The sequence below is a fragment of the Anolis sagrei genome, chromosome 2 (genome assembly GCF_037176765.1).
Source record: "Anolis sagrei isolate rAnoSag1 chromosome 2, rAnoSag1.mat, whole genome shotgun sequence".
NCBI lineage: Eukaryota > Metazoa > Chordata > Lepidosauria > Squamata > Dactyloidae > Anolis > Anolis sagrei.
Genome location: NC_090022.1, coordinates 178,593,839 through 178,617,138, shown reverse-complemented (window position 1 = coordinate 178,617,138; position 23,300 = coordinate 178,593,839). Strand labels below are relative to the sequence as shown.

Genomic DNA, 23,300 nt, shown 5'->3' with positions numbered 1-23,300 from the left:
AGAAAATGGATCAGGCTTATTGTGGTGGCAGAAAATTGGATAGAAAGGCTTGCATAATTGTCAAGCTTCTGTATAATAGAGAAATTAAAGGCACCTATTGGAAATCTTGTTTCAGTCCAATGAAAACTCTGGGAGGGTTGGCATAAATCAGTGCCACTGTAACAACTTAGGGAAAACACTACAGGAAGTAGGCGTGAAGGACAAGATTCTTTGTTGGTTTGTCTAACTGGCTAATGAAGGTAATGTTGGATGACCTCATTCTGAAGAAAAATACATCCTGCATAGAACGTGAAGTTGACTTGTATGACCAGAAAAGAGTTGGACACCTGTCGTATTGAGAGAAGGGCAATGGAAATAATTATATTCAGAGCAACGGGGGTGTAGTAGTGTGTCACCTTATGGTGAAAGGGTGAGTGAAAATCCCTATAGATTAAATATCAGGTCTGGATTTGGCATACAGTGTAACAGGACGCACCCCACCATCTAGGAGTAGACAATGGTGGGCCCTGTTTTGGACTGCAGCTTCTATAAACCATGCTGTTTGGCTGTGTAAACAGGGCTTGCATAGTAGTCCAAACCATGTGTATTTACCAGGTTGGCTGTCCTGCTGTGAATGAGCATATGAGACTGGATTGCTATCCTGTCCAGCCTGGAATTCTTCTGAGTGGCAGCTTATATATGAAGCAAATACTTTTGGACCTTTGTAGCTTCCTGAACTCCTTTAATTGGGAATATTGGAGGCTGAATCTAGTATTGTGCAGTATTAGTAAAATGGAGAGACCTTCCCAATACAGAGTTAGATAAATATTTATCTCATGCAGAATAGTAATAAATCCCCCTATTACAGCAAATTTAGAAAAGTAAAATGAAATCAGTGGTAAAATAAATCATCTTAGAAGTAGTGCTAGAATCTCCTTTTCCCCTCATCTTCTTTTTGACCTTATCAGATAATTTCTCTTTAGACTTTATTGTTCTCTATATAGCAAGGTTGCATCATTTTTTCAGAGTCATGATATTTCCATATGTTCAAGGACATACTTTCTATTTTGTTTCTGGATAGCCCTATTTCACTGAATTACTTGAGATCACCTTAGTCCACTCAATGGAAGTCCTATAGTCCTCTCAATGGAAATCCTATAGTAGGTTTTTAAAGGTGAAAATACTGCTGTGTGAAAAGAGTTATGATTTTCACCTTGCAAGAAGCAAGAGATGGATTGGAAATATTTCGGATGAATCAGAAAACATTTGAGCAGGGAGATCCTCTGTTATGTTCATGAAGCTAACATATGTTTCAAAGGTTGCTTCAGAGTGGTACTATCAGGGTGGTTCCACAACATAACCATTCATGTTTTCTGCTCAGGAAACATTTCCCAGATCTACACACCTGTCATAGAAATCCTCTGCGTTGTAGAAGTTTTAGGAACATATTTTAGGTTACAAACTCAGTACAGTAGAATGCATTTTCATTAAAATCTTCCAGTCATTTATTTCCTCTAACCTAACCTAGTAACAGAAGTTTGTCTCATTCTGATATTAGTGTGATGAGTAAGGGTAACCAGAGCTGGAACAGCTAACACTACCATCTAGGCTCTTTTTGGAAGTTATGTGATATCCAGATGTTATATGGTTGAAAAAAAATTATGCCAGATGCAGAACCATCAGAAAAAATGGTTTTGATTGCCACTAAGAGAGAAAAGACAAGGCAGCCATTTTTAATTGCTACACTGTGGATTTAGCCTTATTAAATACAGTGGATAGAACATGACTTAAATGTAGAGATTGGACAAAAAAGCAAACAGCTTAGAAGAGCTGCAGAATTTGTATTTCTAAGGAGAAAACAATACACATTTATGTTTTTAAGTGCTTATATTGCCCTTGGAGGGGATAAGTTGTTTATAACGGCATAGAAAGTGTCAAAGGAAAAGGCATTATCAATGTTCACTTAACAGGGAGTTGAAGCTGTAGTGTAATTCAGTTAACTTATTAGCTGGACCATCTTGGCACCTTTTCCCCACCCACGTGGTGATTGTTTACATGCTGGATTCTAGTTGCCATGATGCCTTATCAGGCATGTGGCTGAAATGTTGACAACCACTATGAGCCATGGAAAGATGTGCAACAACATGTGTGCGTGTGTGTCGGAGAGGGAGAGAGAGAGGCTGAGATTCTCTGGCCTTGGTTCAGAGCCATCCCCAGGCTAACATGTGATGTTAGTATTTTATAGCTAATCTCATAGTTATGGGGCCTTGTTTGGAAATTGATTTCTTTTCAGAAGCTTCAATATCTCACTTCTCTAGCATTTGATAATGGTTTCACCCTTGCAAGCCGCTACAGTATCTCCAAGCAAATTGACACATTTGGCACTAAAAGGCTTTGACTCTCATTAACCTCTGTAGTTAAAGCCATTTCAAGAAGCACTGCATATAGTTAGACTGAGATGGATAACCACCTTGTGTCCATTCTCAAGTATTTGCTATAGGCTAATGTCCTTCCAAAAATAACAGGACTTTTTAAAATCAAAATTGCGAGTGACCAGAATTTTGTTGGTTTTTTTTTCTTTTTTGTAGTGGGGGGAGAAAGGCTTTCTCCCATACACACACCAAAGCAATATCCTGTGCCTTACTTTATAGTACAGTTACTGTTTCTTATAGTACAGTTACTGTTTCTTATAGTTTCCTTTTCAACTGATTTGGTTTTCTGGTATGAAAAGCCTAAGGAGTGCAGAAATAGACAAAAAGCTTTACGGGGCCATATGGTACCCACCCTTGGACTACTTATTGTTGCAAATAAATATTTAGTTAACAAAGTTGGAATAGAACATACAAAAGCTGGTGACCATGGGGGTGGTAATCACAAATTGAATCCATAGGAAAAAGTGGTTGGTTTATTGTTTATTTATGTTTATTTTGTTATTTTTATTTATTTTTATGCTTATTTTTTTTTTGTTTCACAATAAACAGATTCTAAACCATCACCAAGCACTTGGACACGTACCTCCCCCTTTTGCCATGGCTGTTTATAATAAGACACTAAAGCTTAGTTTGTCCATGAGGTTGAGAAATTCTGGCCTCTTTTAAACTACCAAACAGTGGTTTGAGAACAGTGCTGGATCTCAGAAATGTTTGTGCAAAATGACCAGCTTGGCAAAGAGGCTTTCAGCTGTCATTAGCCCAAGAAAATGTTTTGTTCGTCCCTAGAATGACATACAGTGGGCTCTTGCTATCCACCTGGGTTTGATTTTATGACCCTCTGTGGAAACAAAATCCGTGAACACTCACGTTTCTATTACATACAATGGTGTATTAAAATAGTTTCCCTTCTATGAAATATCAGACTCAGATTCCATAAAGAGCCTTAGGATATGTGAAATGGAAAGTGGCTACCTCAAGTTTTGCCCACACATCAATGTAGTGCACAGCACATGGAAAAATCATGATTTGCTCTTTGAAATTTTATTTTATATTTTCAAGTAGTCATTGGTTGCCTCCATGAATGAGAACCCATGGGTACAGAATACTGAATATATCACTTTTTATATTTATATGCTGTTTGTTTATTTATAGATGCTCAAGTGATTGCATATTTTCTGACCTCTATAGAACTCAGTCAGGCTCTGTCTTGAGGGCAGGCAGCACTTTGTAGAAAATTTTTCCATTTCCACCAGCTACGATAAACTCATCTCCACCCATCTTCTGAGAGTCCTAATCATCTAGCTTAACTCTTTGGAATTATGTGCACCCAGATGTCTTGTCCCTCAGTCACTGTGGTCATTGGTTGAGCTGGGTGAGGATTGTGGAAATTTGCCTGGCCAAAAGATGAGTGTATACCAAAATATATGCATGTACTGTGGTCTAAGGTCATCATTAATAACTTGATGATGATGATGATGATAACAACAACAACAACAACTTTACTCTTGTCCCCCACCTCCGTCTCCCCGAAGGGGCTCGGAGTGGCTTACATATGGCACAAAGTGCCTAAAACAGAGCCTAAAATAAACACACAGTACAATACAATAAAGTAAAACATATAGCATATAAAACAACAATTTAAAACTCAGAACAGTGCCCAGTCACTTATGGTGACAACTATCATGAGACATGGCCAGACTGTAAACAAGACAAGGGAATGGGATAATGCAAATTGTAGTTAAGAAATAAGGGTATAGGATGAAAGTGCAGTGCTGTGTCATTGATTTCGGACCATTGAGGTTAGACATTCGCACTAGCACACCAGGCTGTTAAAATTGAACGGAATAGATATTTTTGTACAATCTGAGAATTGCACAGGATTTTTTGGAGTGTTTCTAGCCAAGGCCATACCAGCCCAAGGAAGTATGTAGTTGCAAATAAAATGCCACTTAAGCAGAGAGTCCACCTCTGCTTATAAGGTGATTGACATATAGCTAGCAAGCACTAAAGTGTTTGGATCAGTAGCTGTATGGTGAGCCATCCCACAATGGGCTGTGATGTCATTTAATTAAAAACAAATGAAAACTTTTTACTCTCCCTGTCCTTCCATTCTATTAAGGATAAGGAAAATGTTTTCTTTTTGGGTTGTTGTAGGTTTTTCCGGGCTATATGGCCGTGTTCTGGAGGCAATTTTTCTCCTGACGTTTTGCCTGCATCTATGGCAAGCATCCTCAGAGGTAATGAGGTCTGAGGTCTGTTTTCTTTTTCTTATTTTTTGCCAATAAATGTTGAATTTCAGTGTAAATCGTATTTAATTTTTGAATATGAAATATAGTGGGCCTGCAGTATGCGCTGTGGTTTGGTTCTAAGACCTCCCCATGGATATTAAAATCCACGGATGCTCAAATCCCATTATATATAATAGTATAGTAAAATGACATCCCTTTTATAAAATGGCAGGCATCTGAAATGAGTGCCACAAAAAGCCCGAAAATCTGTGAAGTGGTGGAAGCTACAGCAATGTATGGCTTACACATTAGCCTAGTGCTTTACACACAATAAAATCAAGGTTTGCTTTTGCCATGTTTCCCATAGATATTTTCAAGCTATGGTTGGTTGAATTCATGTATGGAGAATTTGTCAATTTGTAGGGCCAGCTATTATTAGTGTAATGTGTTATAGATCCCCTGCAGTGATGGAAAATTGGTCTTTTCCCCTTCTCCTAAGAGTCAAATGCGCTTGTGGTTTGTGAGCTGCACAATAGAGGTGGCCTTGTTGTCTACTGTCATTAAATATGACTAGGACTGATGCCCCATGATGCCTGATGCTTCTGTTTCTCCTATTGTACGCAACACATGCTCTTCGCCACATCTCATTTCAGTAGGTAGGGAAATTAGCATTTAGACCTCTCTTCCGCATAATCCCCATGCAGACTAGGTTGCTACTACTTTAAGGGAGCTTTCAGTACATGAAATAAGTAGCACATGAAGTAGCCCTTCTTTTTCTTCTTTTTTCCTATAGTTAATCCAGTGAGATACAGGCTTTATTTTCCCTGAGATTACGTTATTGAAGTGAGCATTTCTTGGATTCTGCCAAAATACCCCATGGAGGGGATAGCAGCCATATCTCAAAAATGGAGTACATCCATTCCTGGGCTCCATAGCTGGGCGTACATGGACTCCGAAATTGATGGGATTGCTGCTCTGGATTATTAATGCTGTTACTAATTGAAGGAAGTGATTAACATACTGACCTACAAGAAAGTAATTGGAGTGAATCATCTGTACAGGAAGGTCATAACCCCGGGAGTCTATAATCCTGTAGGCATTTGTCCTTAAATAGTCCCAGTTTAAAATTGAACTGCTGCATCTTTTTGTTTATGAAGATACAGCCAAAATTTGTGGGTGTGGACGAGGTAGGTAAGGTACAGTTGTGAAAGTTATTTGGTTAGAAGATTGTGTTCTTCTCCGAGAAAAGTTCTACAATAAACATGGAGGAATTCTTCTTCCCTCCTTGGCTGTGTTGTGTTAGTCTTTCTCCAAAGGTCAGGAATAATATGGACTTACTTATTAAAGCGGTCTGGAGTTGATTTGGTGAACGAGTGGGGTCTTTCAAAGGTTGTGAGTGCCCTGGGGGTAAATATATATATATGTGTGTGTGTGTGTGTGTGTGTAAGAGATTGAGAGAGCACGAGTAAGCAGAAGCTGTTAAGAAAGCCAGGGGAAAGGCATCTGAACAGTGCCTCCATCCTCACAAAGTGAAGTGTCAGTAGGCACTGACTTAGTCAGACTGTATATCCATATATCTGTACATGTATATTTTAAAGGCTTTGGGGTTATGTCTCTTTCGGGGTATCACTGTCTTTGTTTTTCAGTGATAACCTGGTAGCCATAGGCAAGACAGAATTCCAATTCCAGGTTAGTGGGCAAGGGATAGAGTCCTCCAGTCCTCCTGTGTTTTCAACACAGAAAACAATGGATCTCGGGCAGTAGCCTTGTAAGCTCTTTGTCTTCCAGCCTGCAGCAACCAGTAACTTTTCTGAACTTATTTACAAAGCTGGGGTGGCTCTTCCTACATCTTGAGATAATTGCATTTTCTTCGTAAGTCTGAGCCATCACCATTTCTTCTGCACATCCTTATTTTGCTAGGCCTCCTAGACAAGGTTTAAACCACCAGAGAGAATACCAGGGCCATGGTGTTCCTGCCTTGTCCATTTTATGTAGACTATAAACATTGATGCCTGAAGACTTCTTATCTCAGTACAGGGCCTAATACAAGATGCTACTTTCTAAATCTCCAGGACAATGCAGTCTTCTGCATTTTTGTGAAGCCACAGCACAGCAGTTGTCTCCTGCAAGAGTTGTCATCTTCTGCAAAAGTTTTACAATGTCTAATTATGCTTTAGATGGCAGGGAAGAGTGGAAAATATATTTTCTAATATAATTCTCAGAAATAGACTTTTCATTCTCATAATTGTGAGGAAAGAGGAACTTGGTTTCTTTACAGTTAGGCTCATTTTTACTTTTAAAAAGCACATTTCAGTCTGGTGGCCAAACTTGCTTAACTTAGCATTAGAGAGGGTAGTGGGGAAAGTGGGATAGCAACACATAACTGCAACCTGTTGGGTTGCATCTTTCAGTATCTTTCTGTACTTTTCTCTCTGGAACCAAATGAGTAGCCACATTCTTCTGTAAGACCAACACAGCTGTTGTGAAATTGCTTACGCCAATTTGTCAGATCTCCAAACTTGTGCATATGACCTGCTCATTCCATTGAACAGAAACATATGACATGAGTGTCATATGAGTGTCATGCTGAAAGCTGAGCCAAAGGGGAAAGGGCCCCACAAATGAAACAAAGATTGTGCTCTTGGTACAGGATTACTCAGAACCTGCTTACTTGTTTCTACAAAACGTGTGCTCAGTTATAGCTTGCCTGCTATAGTTTGAAGAGTGTGTGTGGCCTTTTCTGCTATTGTAGTAGTTAACATACTGAGCTGTGAGTTTTTAAGTGGTCAGGTATAAAACCATTAAGTCGCCTTGTTCTGTCGCGCGCTGGGCCTGTAACAGCTGTACTTTTCTATAGGATGTATACTTTAAGCCCAGCGGGAAGCCAGGGGTGCCCCAAAGAGAGGTTCTCAGGGATTTTTCTGAAGTGATGGTCTTTAGAGTCTTTAATGATACAACAAAGTCTTTATTATGGAACAAACAACAAATCTTCAATGGTTCAAACAACACTTCAAGGCTTTCTTAGTCTAGTCCTCAATGGGCTGGTACCTGACTTTGATTAACTGAACTTTCTCTGTAGGAAAAACCCTTTTTAACCTCTCCCAGGCTGTTTACTATTTATGCCTCATCGGTGTGGGTCCTACTACCGATTCCAAATGCGTCTGGGTATTGAGTAGACCAACCAGCCGAGGCTTGAAGATATTTCAGCTGGAGTTCCGTGAATCTGTAATGCTGTCCTCCCTCAGAGAATTCTTTGAAGCTTCAGGGCTGTTTTCCCTCTGATTGCTGTGAGGCTGAGAGGTTGTGAGCTCTCAACCAGAGCCTTGGGACCTTTTCCCTGGAATTTCTGTTTCTGTTTCCCTGGATGGTCTTGAGAAAAGAAGCTTTTCTATGGGACGAGCTGGTCTACGTCCTATAGTTTAGCTTCCTTATGAGAGACTGTCCAAAAAATGGCTCCTTTCCCTCCCAGAGCCCTGAACAAGGGGCGGAACCAAAGCTTAATTATGATGGACAGGAGGCCTGCCCTATGACTGCAAACAGATAACAGAAAGAAAATAAAGTTGGAGCTCCTGGTACAGCCGTACCATCACAGGCCTTGAAGAAGTCACTGCTCCCAATCACAATCTGTATTTATAATTATTAATGGCTTCATATTATCTTGGACATTGTTGGAGCAAGCATGACTGTGAAGCTCCTACAAAAAGTACTGTGTTTCTCTAAGACCAGGCATCCTCAAACTGCGGCCCTCCAGCTGTTTGGGCCTTCATCTCCCAGAATTTATGACAATTGAACAAGCTTATTAGGTCTTCTGGGAGTTGGAGGCCCAAACAGCTGGAGGGCCGCAGTTTGAGGACGCCTGCTCCTTTGTCTTTGTTTTTGAGATGTTGTTAAGTGATCCTAACATCCAAGATTCTGTTGTTACATGGGAGTTGCAAGCTAGAAATATCTGGAATGGAGTCCTCCTGCTGGTGTCACACCACAGCTCTCATCAGCCAATGGCAAAGAATGATGAGAGTTGCAATCCCACACCTGGGAGGCTATATATCCCGTTTCTTGCTTTACAACATAGTTGATAGAATTGGGGTTGGGGGAGAAAAAGAGATTATGTATGTTCCTTTTCTGTGTCCTTAAGTGTGCATAGTTATGTTTCTCTTCATTACAGCTCTTCAAGTTAAGTGTAGGACTTGCGATGTGAGGACAGTGAAGGGTAAAAACTATTTAGGCAATCCATAAACTTGAGGAAACCATGGTAACCTACAAAGCTGTGTTCTCTCTGCTGCCCAGAAGATGGCAGCACAAATACTTCAGACTTAATCAAAAGAGCAGGGTTTTCTTCTGAAGTTTTGTCAAGTTCTGAGCTCATCTAAAAACAGCTGGAAGGAATCCACTGGGATATCATCTTCTGGATACATTGATTGGAATGGAACTTCTACCAAAATTGGTATTTATTTATTTTTATTTTATTTTATTTACGACATTTATATGCCACCCTTCTCACCCCGAAGGGGACTCAGAGCGGCTTACAAGTAAAAAGTAAATACAATATATTATATTATTATCATAGCACACTATTAATATTATATATTACATTGTACTATAACATTATACTGTAATATTATTAGTAATATTACATTTAATATAATTAATATTACATTAGATTGGTTTTATTGATTGTGATGTATAATTGATTGTTTTAATTGTTTTATAATTGCTGTTGATATATGTTTTTAATTTATTGTTTGTGTTGGCATCGAATTGTGCCTTTTGTATGCCGCCCTGAGTTCCCCCTCGGGGATTGAGAAGGGCAAGGTAGAAATGCGCGAAATAAATAAATAATAAATAAAATAAATAAATATAAAATATATAATTATAATAGCATTTTATTAGTAGTAGTATATTGTATTACATTATAATATTATCAATATTATATGTATATACAATATATTATATTATATTATAAGCACAATGCTTATAATAAAATGAAACTTTTTATGGAACTTCTACCCCTAAGAAGGCCCATGATGTGTTTTTTTTTTTACCCTCCCCATTTTGTATTCAATCTGTACCTAAATAACTTTGAGTCTGATGGGATGGGGAGGGGGAGCAGAGAGGGTATAAAAAGAAGGGCTGAAATGCTATGGAGAGAGAGTTGGGGGAGAAGAGAAGGAGTCTACATTGTTAATTGCAGCAATAATATGTTTCACACTTAGGTCTATGCTTGATGTTTTTATAGTTTTAATGGTTATTTTCTACAGTTATGTGTTATTGATTTGGTTATGTGATATTTTTGTATATATGTGAGGCATTGAATTTGTCATATAATATGTTGTAAACCGCTTTTGAGTCCTCCTAGGGGTGAGAAAAGTGGTATAGAAATGCAGTTAATAAATAAATAATAAATAATAGTATTTTAAAAAATAATTTTATTTATCGTATCAGAAGCGAGTTGAGGGTATAGTTAAGATGCATTTAGAAACACAAAGTTTAAAAAAGAAGTTGGCATCGTGCTAAATGTTCTTTGACCAGAAGCTGGCCATTTGGAGTGCCTCTGGTGTCGCTGTGAGAAAGTCCTCCATTGTGCATGTGGCAGTGCTCAGGTTGCATTGTAGTAGGTGGTCTGTGGTTTGCTCTTCTCCGCATTCGCATGTCGTGTACTCCACTGTATAGCTCCATTTCTTAAGGTTAGCTCTGCATCTTGTGGTGTCAGAGCACAGCTTGTTCAGTGCCTTCCAAGTCGTCCACTCTTCGGTGTGCCCGCCCAGGAGGAAGTTTCTCATGTGGTCTCAGCCACTGATTGAGGTGCTGGGTTTTAGCCTGCCACTTTTGGACTCTCGCTTGCTAAGGTGTTCCTGCGAGTATCTCTGTAGATCTTAGGAAGCTGTTTTTAAAATGGAATATACTGGAATAAAAGAAAAAAGAAATATTATAAAACAAATAAAGTAGAAAGCATAAGATATCAACATGCACTAGACATACACATTATATAAACAAACTATAAGTTCGTTTGAACTATATGTTCGAAATAAATGTTTTCATACATAACTAAAGCACTAAGGGTTTCCGACTATTAAATAATGGGCATTAAATGTTTACTTCTCTATACCCACTGAAGTGTTTTTGAAGTAGGATGTTGTAGTAATGGTTTCTAGACTTGACCTCATGGGTGACTAAATGATACTTGTGGCACAAACTGATTGAGTTTAATGCCAAAGAAGGCATTAAAACCCTGTCATTGAACCCTGCCAATTTTTGCAAATTTGAGTAAGATTTTGTGCACATTTTCATTTAGTTTGAAAAAGTAACCATAGTCCTCAGTTTTGAGGTGGCATCTTACACAAAAATGAAATAATAGTTTTATAGGCTGATTGGTTAGTAGGAAATGGAAGAGGAATGATTTTTAAAGCATTACAATTTGAATGGATGGTGGTTATAATGCTAAATATATATTTCTAATAATGAGGGATGGAGACATGCTTTGTGTTATGTGACTTCCTTGGTCAGTCAAGTTTGTTTTTATCTGCAATATTATCTGTGAAGAGTTAGTTATACAGAGCCATAGAGCTTCCTATAAGTTGTGCTGTGAATGTAACAGTGAAGCGCACACTATTGTTGCCATCTCATACAACATCTTGCCATAGTACAATAGCTGTCAGGACTTACCTTTCACTCTATTCTCCACTAATCAGCACAGAATCTGTGATGAATGTTATTTTTCAAGTTTTAGCCTTGCTAAATAAAGCAGGCGGATTTCCCTTTTTTAAAAAATACAGTTGAAGCATTTGCTGCACACCATTGCTAAGAGTTTTATGTAAATATCTAAAACAGTTGCCCATTTTTTTCATGATCCCCACATTCGGTTAGGGGACCCCAAATGGGGAGGTGACCCACAGTTTAATAAGCTTTTCTCTGTAGGAACTATGAAGGGGGAAATCCCATTCTTCTCTGGTGTAGATTTTCAAGGAGGTGCCCCTTTATTTGGGTATGTGTGTCTAGAGAGACGATACGATATATCCTATCCCCTACCCCCAGTTTATGGGTTGGAGATGCTGTCTAACTTGCTGACATCTGCCCCTCCTGTCACCAGCAGGAACACAGGTTCGAGAAAGCTCTGAGGGAGAAGAAAGGGTTCATCATAAAACAGATGAAGGAAGATGGAGCCTGCTTGTTCCGGGCTGTGGGTAAGTCCTGCCTGCTGGTGGATCATCCTTTTAGAGATTGGACAGCAGATGGCACTAGAAGTGAAACAAACTTCTGTTCTATGTTTCTCTTTGAAGTCCTGCAAAAATTAAGATCCAATATATGTAAGATATTTGGTGAAGTATTTATGTGTGATACTAGATCTTAGTATTATAGATTTTTATCACTAACTTGATGATCAGTAGATAGTTCTTGATAACTGTGCTTTGAATGATCCTAACAAGAGTACAAGGATCTTAGTGCTTGATAGGTATATGAAACGGGGAGTTGGTGACCAGCACATTAGAAAACACCCTCTTCTCCTGAGAATGCTGCTGTTTATATATCTTGAATCTTCCCTTTTTGGTCACCCTTTCTCTTTTCTTTAATCACATGACTAATGGTATCAAAGAAGAAGAAAGGCTGATGAGGGTGAAGGCTGAGTCTTGGGGTTGGCAGCTTCTCAACACATCTGTGTGACCCCCGAACCTTCTCCTTTACACCTTATTTAGAAGGCAGTGGTTGCCAAATTTTATCCCTTTGGTGGTGAGGATTTTTTTCTTCCCATAAGCCCAACTGGTGCATCTGGTTGTTACAGATTCTAAGAGGTGAGGTTGAACAACATCTTGGGACACAGGTTTGGAACCTGCAGTATAAAAACCTTTGATTTACACTATCATTGTGGTATGTATGAGTCTCTAGTTATTGTCGAACTCACAGTTCTCATCAGATTTAGATTATATAAGATATGTTCAAAGGAAAGTCAAATATTCCCAGGCCTAATTTTAATCTTTAGTTATCACCCCCTTAGGTAATGAAGTCTTAAGTATTCATATAAGTTTTTCCTCACCAGTTTTACCTCTTTTTCTCTGTTTCCATAACTCATCTTTATTAACAGTCCAACCTTCATGTTTTGGACTAGGTGACATTTCTGGACCATTTTCAAAGGCAGCCTTGTGAATGGTATTGCATTTTAACAAGTTAAATTGAGTGTTTAAAACAGGGGTCCTCAAACTAAGGTCCTCCAAGGTCATTTACCTGGCCCTTACTCAGGCTCAACCTAAGTTGGAAATGACTTGAAAGCACACAACAACAATCCTATCTCATCAGCCAAAAGCAGGCCCACACTTCCCATTGAAATACTAATGTTTATATTTGCTAAAATTGTTCATTTTAATTATTGTATTGTTTTTGTATTGTTTTGCACCACAAATAAGATATGTGCAGTGTGCATAGGAATTAATTTCTTTTTTTCCAAATTATAATCCGGCCCTCCAACAGTTTGAGGGACTGTGACCTGGCCCTCTGTTTAAAAAGTTTGAGGACCCCTGGTTTAAAAGATCAGAAATAACTGTCAAACATCTATGAATGTTGTCGTGATTGTTGAGTTTATGTTTACCTGGTAGAAAATGCATCCAATGACTGAGAGCTGTGATTCTAGTAGCTCTGGATTTATGGATTCCCATAAATGCAGAGTGGGCAAAATGTGCTCCGTGGGCTTATTTATTCAAAGTGACCCCTGATCCCTGCGCCCTCTAGAAATCATAAAGATCAGGTTTGTCTTCCCACCTGTTTCCTTGTAAGTGTGGCTAATGGTAGGGGACTGTGAGAGTTGCTGTTCAAAATAAATTGCTGACCAGTAATTCTTTAATCTTTAGATTATGGACTGATTACCTTTTTGAAATGGTTATTGAAAAAACCCTCTTACGATGCACACAGCTCTGTAATTTTTGTAGAAATTGCTGGTTGTAAACTCCCAAGCTCCCCCGCCTCTTTTTTTGGAGAGGAAATGGTCTTTTCCACCTATCACTCCTTTCCCATATCAGAAATGCACTTACTGGAAAGGACAGGAACCTAGTCACTCTTACGAGAAGTAGGCTGTAGTCAAAGCCTGCGAGAAGTAGGCTGTAGTTACAGGTAGCAGTGGTGAAGATGCTGACCACTGTTTTACTCATCGTCTGTTTTTCTAAGTGAAACCTCATTTGTACCTAGAAAAGATCAGGTCTGTATTACACTCTAACATAGCAAGGGTAAATGTGTCAGATTTGCACCATCTATTGTGGTTAAGCATTTCGATTTCAATATATGTAGTAGAGATCAGTCTGACCGCAGTACATGTGAATCAGGAGTACAGCACCAAATGAATGAAGTAAATAAAAAGCCTCTGCTTTGACTAGATATTTGTTGAGTTGATAAAATGGTAAATGTTGATTGAGATTGCAACAGGCCTTTTCCTGTCAGGGGTTTGGGCATGTTTATTTGTCTGTTAACATTTGTTCCCCAAGAGCTTCAGTTCCCTTGGTTTTTGGATTTATTGTCTTCAGCAAAAAGAATCCTGATTTAATAAAGCATACAATATATGCACTTATTCCTTCTTTTCTCCAGCAGGCCTTGTAAGCCATTGTATTCAAAATTTGTGACTTTTGTCAAATATTGCTCAAAAAGTCAGGATTTCTAAACTAATCAAAACTCTTGTTTCAAACTTGACTTGTGATCATGGTTTGTTTGGATACAAGTAACCAAAAATCCAGGTTTGAACAACACACTGGTAATTTCCTTGCTTATTCATTTTTTAAGAGAAAGTCTTCTATATGGCCCGTTTATGTTTTTTTGAACTGAACTGTTCACTACATCTCCATCTTGGAAACTGTGGGAGGCATATTTCAGTGTTTCCTTAGAAGCTATGGAGGGGTTTTTTTTTTAAATGAAAGCTGCTGCAAAAATTCCATTCCGCCTTATAGGTTTTGGTGAATAATTGTTTTAAAATCTGTTGACAATTATTATGCATATGTATTTATTCCTTTTACCTTCCTAACCCTTTTTACTTTAAGCAGACTGAGCCATTGACAAGTGTGTATAGCAAGTGAACTGGAGAGCACTCACTAAAGATACTTATTTCCATGCCAAACTGTCTATAGGCCTGCTAATTCCATTACTGGTCTTAAATAAAAGCAGCCAGACCTTGTATGTTAGTAATAAATAGAAATATCTTTGGGTGTCCCTTAAATTTTACAGTAGAAGTGTGAAACCCACAAAGTCAGTTAGGTGGAACCAATCACCCATTGCTACATAATGACTGCCTGACCAGGATTGCATCTCCCTCTATGAACCGGCACAGACACTAAGATCCACTGGGGAGACCCTCCTCTCGCTCCCACCACCGTCTCAAGCCTGGTTGGTGGGGATAAGGGAGAAGGACCTTCTCGGTGGTGGCCCCCTGCCTCTGGAATGCCCTCCCCAAGGAGATAAGGCTGGCCCCATCCCTCACCTCCTTCCGTAAGAACCTGTGGACTTGGTGGTTTCATCAGGCCTTCGATAATGACTAGTCTCAAGCCTTTGGTCCAACAGTTAGGACTTGGCAGAACTGGTTTTAAATTGATTTTAATGTATATGTTGTGTTAATAGTTTATGCCTATGTTTTAGTTTTATATTGTATGTTTTTGTATTATTTTACATATGTGGAAACCGTTCCCTAGGGAAGATAGGGCGGTATATAAATAAAGTTTATTATTTATAGGAAGGCACAGTTAGGTAATAAGGACATCTGTGATTGGCTCTCTCCTCCTATGCAAAAGTGGGTTTTTGTATTTAATCAATCTATGGATAAAGTCCTGAGAGCAGCTGCAGTAAAGAGAATCTGAGCCATGTCAAACTAATTTTGTACAAGTCGAACTCTGCAACAAAATCTTGTGTGCAAGTGCTTCTTTTTAAGGTTCCAATAATTCCCATCCATACTCCCTCACTCGAGGGTTTTTTTTTTTATCTGTGTCACTCAGTATTCTCTGCCACTGAGTTTGCTCGGCCCCTGTTTGTCTGCTTTGATAAGTTCCTCTTTCCCTTCTATTTGTATGTTTTATTTTTGTTTTCATTCAAGATTTGGGTTTGTTTGGCTCTGCACACACTTGTGCACTAAAAGAACCAGATCCTGGCTGAGTTTAGATCCAAACAGGGCCAGCTCTGGTTAATCTTAGCTCAGCTCTGGTTAATCTCATATTTCATAAGAAGGAACTGGGAAAATAACCTGTGAATTTCCTGCCTAATTCATGGAGATACGTACATATAGAGAGAGTTGTTAAAGCACCCATGAATATACATGGTTCTTGACATATTGCTAGATTTTTAAGAAATCAGGGTATTTCATAATTTGTTGATGGAATGAGGGAGTTTACTACATTTTGACTCACCATCTAACAATTGATTGAATGGGTCTACTCTTGTTTGGAGTAGCCAACAGGATGCCAGTCACCGGATTTAACTGAATTGTTGTTAGACTGCTGTTTGCATTATGGACTCAATCTCCTCTATCGATATTACTTTTTATTATCATATTTGAATTTGATTTTTTTTGCTGTTTTCATGTCATGCATCCCCCCCTCCCCTAATATTCTTGCACTATTTTCTTCCTGAGTGAGTAGTCATTCGTTATTGTGCTCAGCAGAGGGCAGTGTAAGGTTTACACCTCAACTTTCTGCTGTATTCAGCTGTAGTTCAAAGATAAGGCACTCCATAGAACTTTTTATGGCACACCCTGCTTTTACTGACTCAGCATGCGACAGTTCTTGGAGAAAACATGACATTGCAAATTGTCTTGTGATACTGCTCTTTTGAGAGAAATGGGACTAGGCCAAGGATCAAGAGCAGATGTTTTTATGCTATCCAACCCCTTGTCAGTTTTGTGTGGGTAGTGGGTGATTATGTAGAAAAGCCTTGAGGCTACTGCAAATAAAACAAACCTTGTATATGTTACATATATAGGCACCAGGCATGTGAAAGTGTTTCAGACAAATATAAATAATTTCATTTTTGCTTTAATGCATGTAATGTCCATTCCTAGGGTGGGAATGATGGAGCCACCAGCATGGCTACTGGTGAGGTATAGTGGAAGGACTACACATTCTTCATTCCTGAGTTACCATGTTTAATCTTACTACACCAGAGCTTTGAAAAATTACTTGTTCACACTGTACTGACAGAATCCTCCAGCCAGTATGTTCAGTATCCCATGGTACTATCTTAGCCAGTGGACACTACCATATATTATGGAAATAAATTTCATAAATTACCGTGTATTCTGGGGTATTAGATGACTTTTTAGGCATGTAAAACCTTATAAAATTTTGGGGGTCGTCTAGTATACCGGGTATAAAATTAAAATAATAATAAAATTACTTAATATGGCTGCCTTGGCCTCGGGCTCCCCTCCTCCTCCTCAGCCTTGGCTCATGGCGGCCTCCCGGGCAGGCTCCCCGTCCTTCCTCCCTTCCTGGCTGCCTTCCTTGCACAGGCCCAGGCCTCTCCTTTGTTGGTGGCCGGGCCCCTGGGCTGCTTCCCATGCTGCTCAGGCCGTTCTCCTTCTTCTTGTCCATGCCTTGCGAGAAGTGCCTCTTCTCCCGCAAGACGTCTCGCGGGAGAAGAGGCACTTCGCGTGAGGCCTGGATAGGAAGAAGGAGAGTGGCCTGAGAAGCGCCTGGTTTGGGGAGTCATCTTAAATGGCGAGTATATTCCCAACTCTCTATTTTGTTTGCTAAAATTGGGGAGTCATCTTATAGCCCCAGTCGTTTTGTACCCCGGAATATATGGTAACTGCTTACTGTACTCTCTTCCTCTCTGTATTACCAGGCTGTTTTGTTGGATGAACATGAATGTTAATCTCTCAAGAGAATGATTTTCCTCTAGTCATGCTTCACATTCACCAAATACTTATTCATCTTTCATCTGTAAACGAGAAAAAGGCTACTTCTTACACCTTTCTTCCAAGGAAAGATGTGACATCAAGTCTCTCCCTTTCATTTTAGTTGCTGTTTTTCACTATTTTCTATGAACATCTTTGTGTAGATGGGCTAATTGGTGGACTACACTGTACTAGTGTTTCCCGTTAATTCCAAAATTGAATTTCCTGTTCTTATCACAATAATATACATTGCTAAAATTTTCAGTGAGCACTCCACAGTGATTGCATCTCATTCAGAGGAATTATCTTGTAACATTTGTGTTGAAAGAATAGGTGCTGTTATCAATAGAGTGCCATATATAAGCTGTGTTTAGATGCATCTTGAACAAGGAGATGCCTTGCTTGAGCATTTTCAGCTACCTTATCATCATCACAGTCTTAAGAATGACAGAGATCCTGTAATATCAGTGTTTATCTTTTGTTTTCAGTTGGCGCCTCTTCAGACAAATTTACACTTAGAGCCTATTTCTTCTTGCACTTTACCCTACTAAATGTTGTTTCCTTTACTCCAGTGCCTGAGGTCATCTTGTTCATTCTACATAATCCTCCTCTGAATCAACAATGCTTCCCAGTTTACTTCTCTTCCCTTACCAAGGCCACCAGCAAATACTGAATAAAGAACGAGCCTCTGGAATAATCCTTGAGGAATTCCACTGTATTTATTCTTCAGAGTGCAAGTCTGCCTTTTTAGTACACCCTTAGCAATTAATGACAGGCTACTCTTTTTGAATGGTTGACCCCCTGGTCAGTCTAGTATGATTCAAGATGGCAACTTGTATCTTCATAGAAGATTTATATTTATTTAACAATTCTGTCCATATGAGAGATGCAAATGCTGTTGAGTACTGTACTTGGCTGGAGAATTCAGCTTGCAAAGGAAAATGCCTTTTTTTCCATTTTCTTCTAAGGGCAGCTTTTAATGTAGTGTTTGGGTGTCTACTCTTCCAGATGTTGATGGGTTGAAAGGAAGAATAGTTTAACAGCATCTGAAGGTTCATCCTTGTCTTAGTCTGCAGGAGTTTTTGAGATGAGCTGCAAAATATGTGGACAGTTACTAAATAAGTCACAAAAATACCTCCTTGTTCCTCCATGTGAACACCTCAGGCATAGGGAGCAAATATGTGCCATATTTCTTAGATTCAAAGATGCTATCAATTGTAATGTGCACACTAATTTCAGTACCACTATCGGAAACAGAGCTTTATTTCCATGTATGTAAAAAAGCACCCATGAGTGTAAGATGCATCCAATTTTTAGAGATATTTATATGGGAGAAATGTGTGTCTTGGAATTGAAGAAATACATTATATTAAATTTGCTTACAGTAAAGAAACTGAAGATACATTGATGCAGAAGTAAAATATTCAGTCCACTTGCCTTCTTTCTCATTGACAATTATCTGGCCCTGCAGTTCCTACCACACACCCTTTTACCTTCAAGATCATTTGCTGAATCTGATGCTCAGGCCTCAGTGGTTGCTATTTTTTGGCGATTAGTGGATGCACTGTAACAATGTGTCACCAGTTATCCCATTCACTTCAGATACATCTGTGGAATAATAAAACCATTAAAGACTTATTATATAACAACCATGAACTCTGTCCACGTTGCCAGCTCCCGAAACACTCTTCAGATTTTATCCATTTCCTAATCTCTAGCTGCCCTATTTCGTCCTGTTCCTATCTGACTCTTGAACATGCCAGCCTCATGTTTTTACCCTTTTTCTACATAGGGTCACGTCCACAGCATTCCATGATCTGTGATTAGCTGGCTCTAAGCCACACTTGCCCAGATCATCACTTCACACTATATTTCTTATATACTACCTTGCAGATCAAGTGTTGGGTTTCCCAGCTGAAGCTTGCCCTGTGTGGCATGAAGGGGGAAGCCCCAAAGTTCATTGGAACTTGTAAACTTACCAGACAAGTTAAATTGAGGGCCCAGAATCTGAAGATTCAGGCTGATCTTGAAATCGGAATACATTTGCTATAAAAGCTGATCCCTGGGTAGCTTGTATCTGAAGAGTCTGAAAATAACCTCAAGGGTTTTGCTCTCTCATAATAGCACATCAGTAGTACCAAGGCGGATGAGCTTAATTTACATAAGCATGTTTTGTTTATTAACTGATGCTTGAGGTTTCTTATCATTTGGAGCCTATAGTAGTTTGTAGCAGAAAGAGACAGGTGTAAGTGTGCATAAATGTATTTGTACGCTGGATACTTACTTCAGATAGGGGTTATTTGGAGCCAGTCCCCCAAATCAGAATTTCCATCTGACTGAATAGAAAAACATGAATTTGAAAGGTGATAGGGATGGGTTTTATTATGTCAGAATTGTCTTAAAATCTTCCAAGGACTAGCACAAGCAGACACTACCCTTTACAAACTTGTTCAGTGCTCTGGTTCAAGACTTCCTAGCTCAAAAATCAGCCATATAAAATCATGATGTTTTGGTCCCCCATGCAGTTGTGGCCCCTACAAGCTTCAGGATTCTAGGAAGCCCATAGGCCTATTTTGATTTCTCTCTTTTTGCAATAACCACTAATCTGTTCTCTTTCCAAACCCAAGATCTCACTTCCAGTATCCCTAAACTTTGCTCCACTCTCTTTCCTGTCCTATCCCATCCTTCCATCCTATATCTATTTCCTTGGCAAAGTAATTGAAGAACAGGGTATGGTGACTGCAAACTGTGTCACATGGCCTGATTTCAAAAGCCATCCATAAGCCATCAATTCAGACTTTTAGCAAGAATTATTTGTCCCACCACCTGTATCCCTGTGAGCAGGGAGAAAGGTGGTGGCATAGTTAGGGAAAGGAATTTTAGGCAGAAAGAGGCAACAACCTGCCTATTATAACCATGTGCCTTTGACAAAAAAAAGGTTCTCACTCTTGTGATAGCAAATAACTTTACCCTAGGTCAAGATCTTTTGTTAATATCCTATGACATTTTGTTTTCATTCTTTACATACCCACATTAATATTATTCTTGTTCATGGCCACTAGGCATTACATGGAGCACTCATAGAAGACAGTTGCCCCCTCTGCACCGAGCAGTGAATTTCTGGAAAGGAGAAGTGGCAACTGAAGGCGTGTGCTCTTTCAAACTGTTCAGTGGCAAATATTCTCCCCCCCCCCCCCTTTACTCTTGATTTCCCAGTGTTAGTGCCACATTTAAGATATAATAAGGATTCATTAAGTTAAAACAGTTTTGAGTTCACAATATCCGTCTCTTAGATTTCTGAGGTCAGCTCTTCCTGTTAGTCTTGGGCTCTCAATGTGCCCTAAGCTGCCCTGTGGCCCCATCCTAATTCTGTTAGTCCAACAAATGCAGGATCTTTGTTTGTTTTGGGGAGGGGTCCATTTTTACATTCAGCTGTTCAAATATTTATATCCAATCTGCTTTTCTAATATCTTTGTTTAATTTATTTGTGAGATGGTACTGAAAATGATGCCTCAGACTGGCATATTTATTTCAACATTCAACAACTCTTGAATTGTACAGTTGACAAACAAGCTAGCAGTAAGCAGATACATCACATTGAAAGTTTCTCCTTGGCCTTCTGGTCCAGACCTTGACTCTGAAATGGTAGTGCCTGCAACAGTGCTATGCCACCCATCAGGATGCTAGTAAAATATACTGACTAGCACTCCCTGTCTCACCTAGCCCAGTAATAGCTTGTGGCTTTGCAGGATACCAGCCCATGCCTTGGAAAACACCATTTTGGGGAGGAGGACACAGATTCTAACCATCATGATTTGTAGTGCTAAGCTTTAAAAAGCCAGTGCTTTTACCTCTAAAAAGAAAATTGAATGGGTTTCAGGTGAGTAGAAAAGGAGCCTTTATAATATATGAGGGCTTCTTCTTGTTCTACACAAGTCCTAGTTTCTGTTCCAGACTATGCTCTCATCCCTCCTTATTTTTTACTCATCATTTTTTTCAACATAGTAAGTACAGCATTAACCTACGAATGTGAGAGCTGGACCATAGGGAGGGATGAGTGAAGGAAGATAGATGCTTTTGAACTGTGGTGCTGGAGGAAAGTTCTGAGAGTGCCCTGGAAAGCAAGAAGATCCAACCAGTCCATACTTCAAGAAATAAAGCCTGACTGCTCACTAAAGGGAAGAATAGTAGAGGCCAAGATGAAGTACTTTGGCCGCATCATGAGAAGAAAGGAAAGCTTAAGAGAAGACAATGATGCTGGGGGAAATGGAAGGGAAAAGGAAGAAGGGCCGACCAAAGGCAAGATGGATGGATGGTATCCTTGAAGTGACTGGATTGATCTTGAAGGAGCTGGGGGTGGTGACAACCGACAGGGAGCTGGTCCATGAAGTCACGAAGAGTCGGAAACGACTGAACGAATGAACAACAAAAGTACAGCATTTTTCACTCAAAGGTTTTAGAAGCAGTCATGTGCCCTGTTTAGTGATATTAGTATTCTCTTATTCTCCACATGAGGGCTGGGCAGCTGTGTCTCCAATATTTTTTGAACTGCACTTCCTATTCTTCTTCTTCATGGATTAGGTTTCTGAGGATTGGTGGTCCAAGAATCTCTCAAGGGCCCACTTCACGTCTACACTGATCAGTGGCTGTTAACATTTCCCATAGAAAGCTTTCCCAACCCTGCTTGATAGTGCAGTTTTACACAAATAGTGTAATTGTATTTTAAATGAGACCCAAGAAGCATATAGAAAGTTAGGGAAATCTTTGATCTTCAGGGGTTCGTACTGCAGCCCCTGTATTCCCTTTCTAGTGTCCATACTGGCTAGAGTTTTGGGGAGTTGTCAAGCATGCCAAAGGAACTGTACTCTTGATGAACATAGTATACTTTTTCACAGTGCTTTCATGAGTACATTCATGCATATTTACATTCTTAATGTTGTTTTATTCCTTTTCTTCCCTCCTCAACCTCATGGAAAATGAAATAGAAGCAAAGATGAAACCATAGTAATGGTTTAATTCTTGTGTTATTTGGTTATACATATCTTGTATGTATAGGACTCAGTATTTGATTTTCTTCCAGGGATACTTTTGTTGTCTTCTTGCCGCTTAGCTCAGTGGAAGCAACCCCAGTTCTTTGGGGTTTTCTTATAAGACTAGTGGATGCAATCCTCTCCGGAAAGAGGAAAGAAACCTTTTTTAGTTGCTTTTTCTGAGGGGATTATAACCAAAACATAGTCTTGAAGAATCCAAAAAGTTTCCTTATTGAGAAAACCTCATGAAAGTACCTATTGCTGTTGACTCACATTTCTGCGGGTGCAGCTGAGCTTGTACCTGGATGTTGAAAGGGGGTATCTTGCAGAACCTTTTTCTAAAACCTTGACTGAGCAACTTGAGACAGTGTCCTAACTCGCTGCATCCCCTTCTCTTTCTTTATCTATCCTCTCTGGTCTGGGGCCGTTTATTCCCCACATGTGATAGGCTGTTTGTGTTCAGTGTATCAGCAGCATGCGCTAGCAAGGATTCTAGATTCTGACACAGCAGTTGGCTTTCTGAGAATTGGCTTTATTTTCAGAGGCACACTTTGTCCTTAGGCTTTCGGGGAAATTTCAAATACAATTGACGAAGTCTGCTGAACAAGTCTTTGCAGACCAAGTGAGCTCTCCTTACTTAATAGATGTCTTTGTTTTCTAGGGACATGTTACATTTTAAAATTCTCTTTTAAGTAGCCTTGGGCATCCTCTGATATGAAAAGTAAGATCAAACACAAGAATAAACTAGACCCTCTTCTACACTGCATATAATCCAGATTATCAA

At 39.4% G+C, this 23,300-nt stretch overlaps 1 protein-coding gene across 2 annotated transcripts in view; it reads left to right on the top strand.

Moving 5' to 3' along the window:
- Positions 1-23,300, top strand: part of OTUD5 (OTU deubiquitinase 5) — a 56,751-nt gene that overhangs the window by 5,910 nt on the left and 27,541 nt on the right. Inside the window, exon 2 of one of the 2 annotated variants that reach the window (XM_060763135.2) lies at positions 11,727-11,817. In XM_060763135.2, the coding sequence (XP_060619118.2) occupies positions 11,727-11,817 (91 nt within the window). Of the gene's footprint in view, positions 1-11,723; positions 11,818-23,300 lie in introns of both variants that reach the window. The other variant, XM_060763134.2, reaches the window with a different exon arrangement.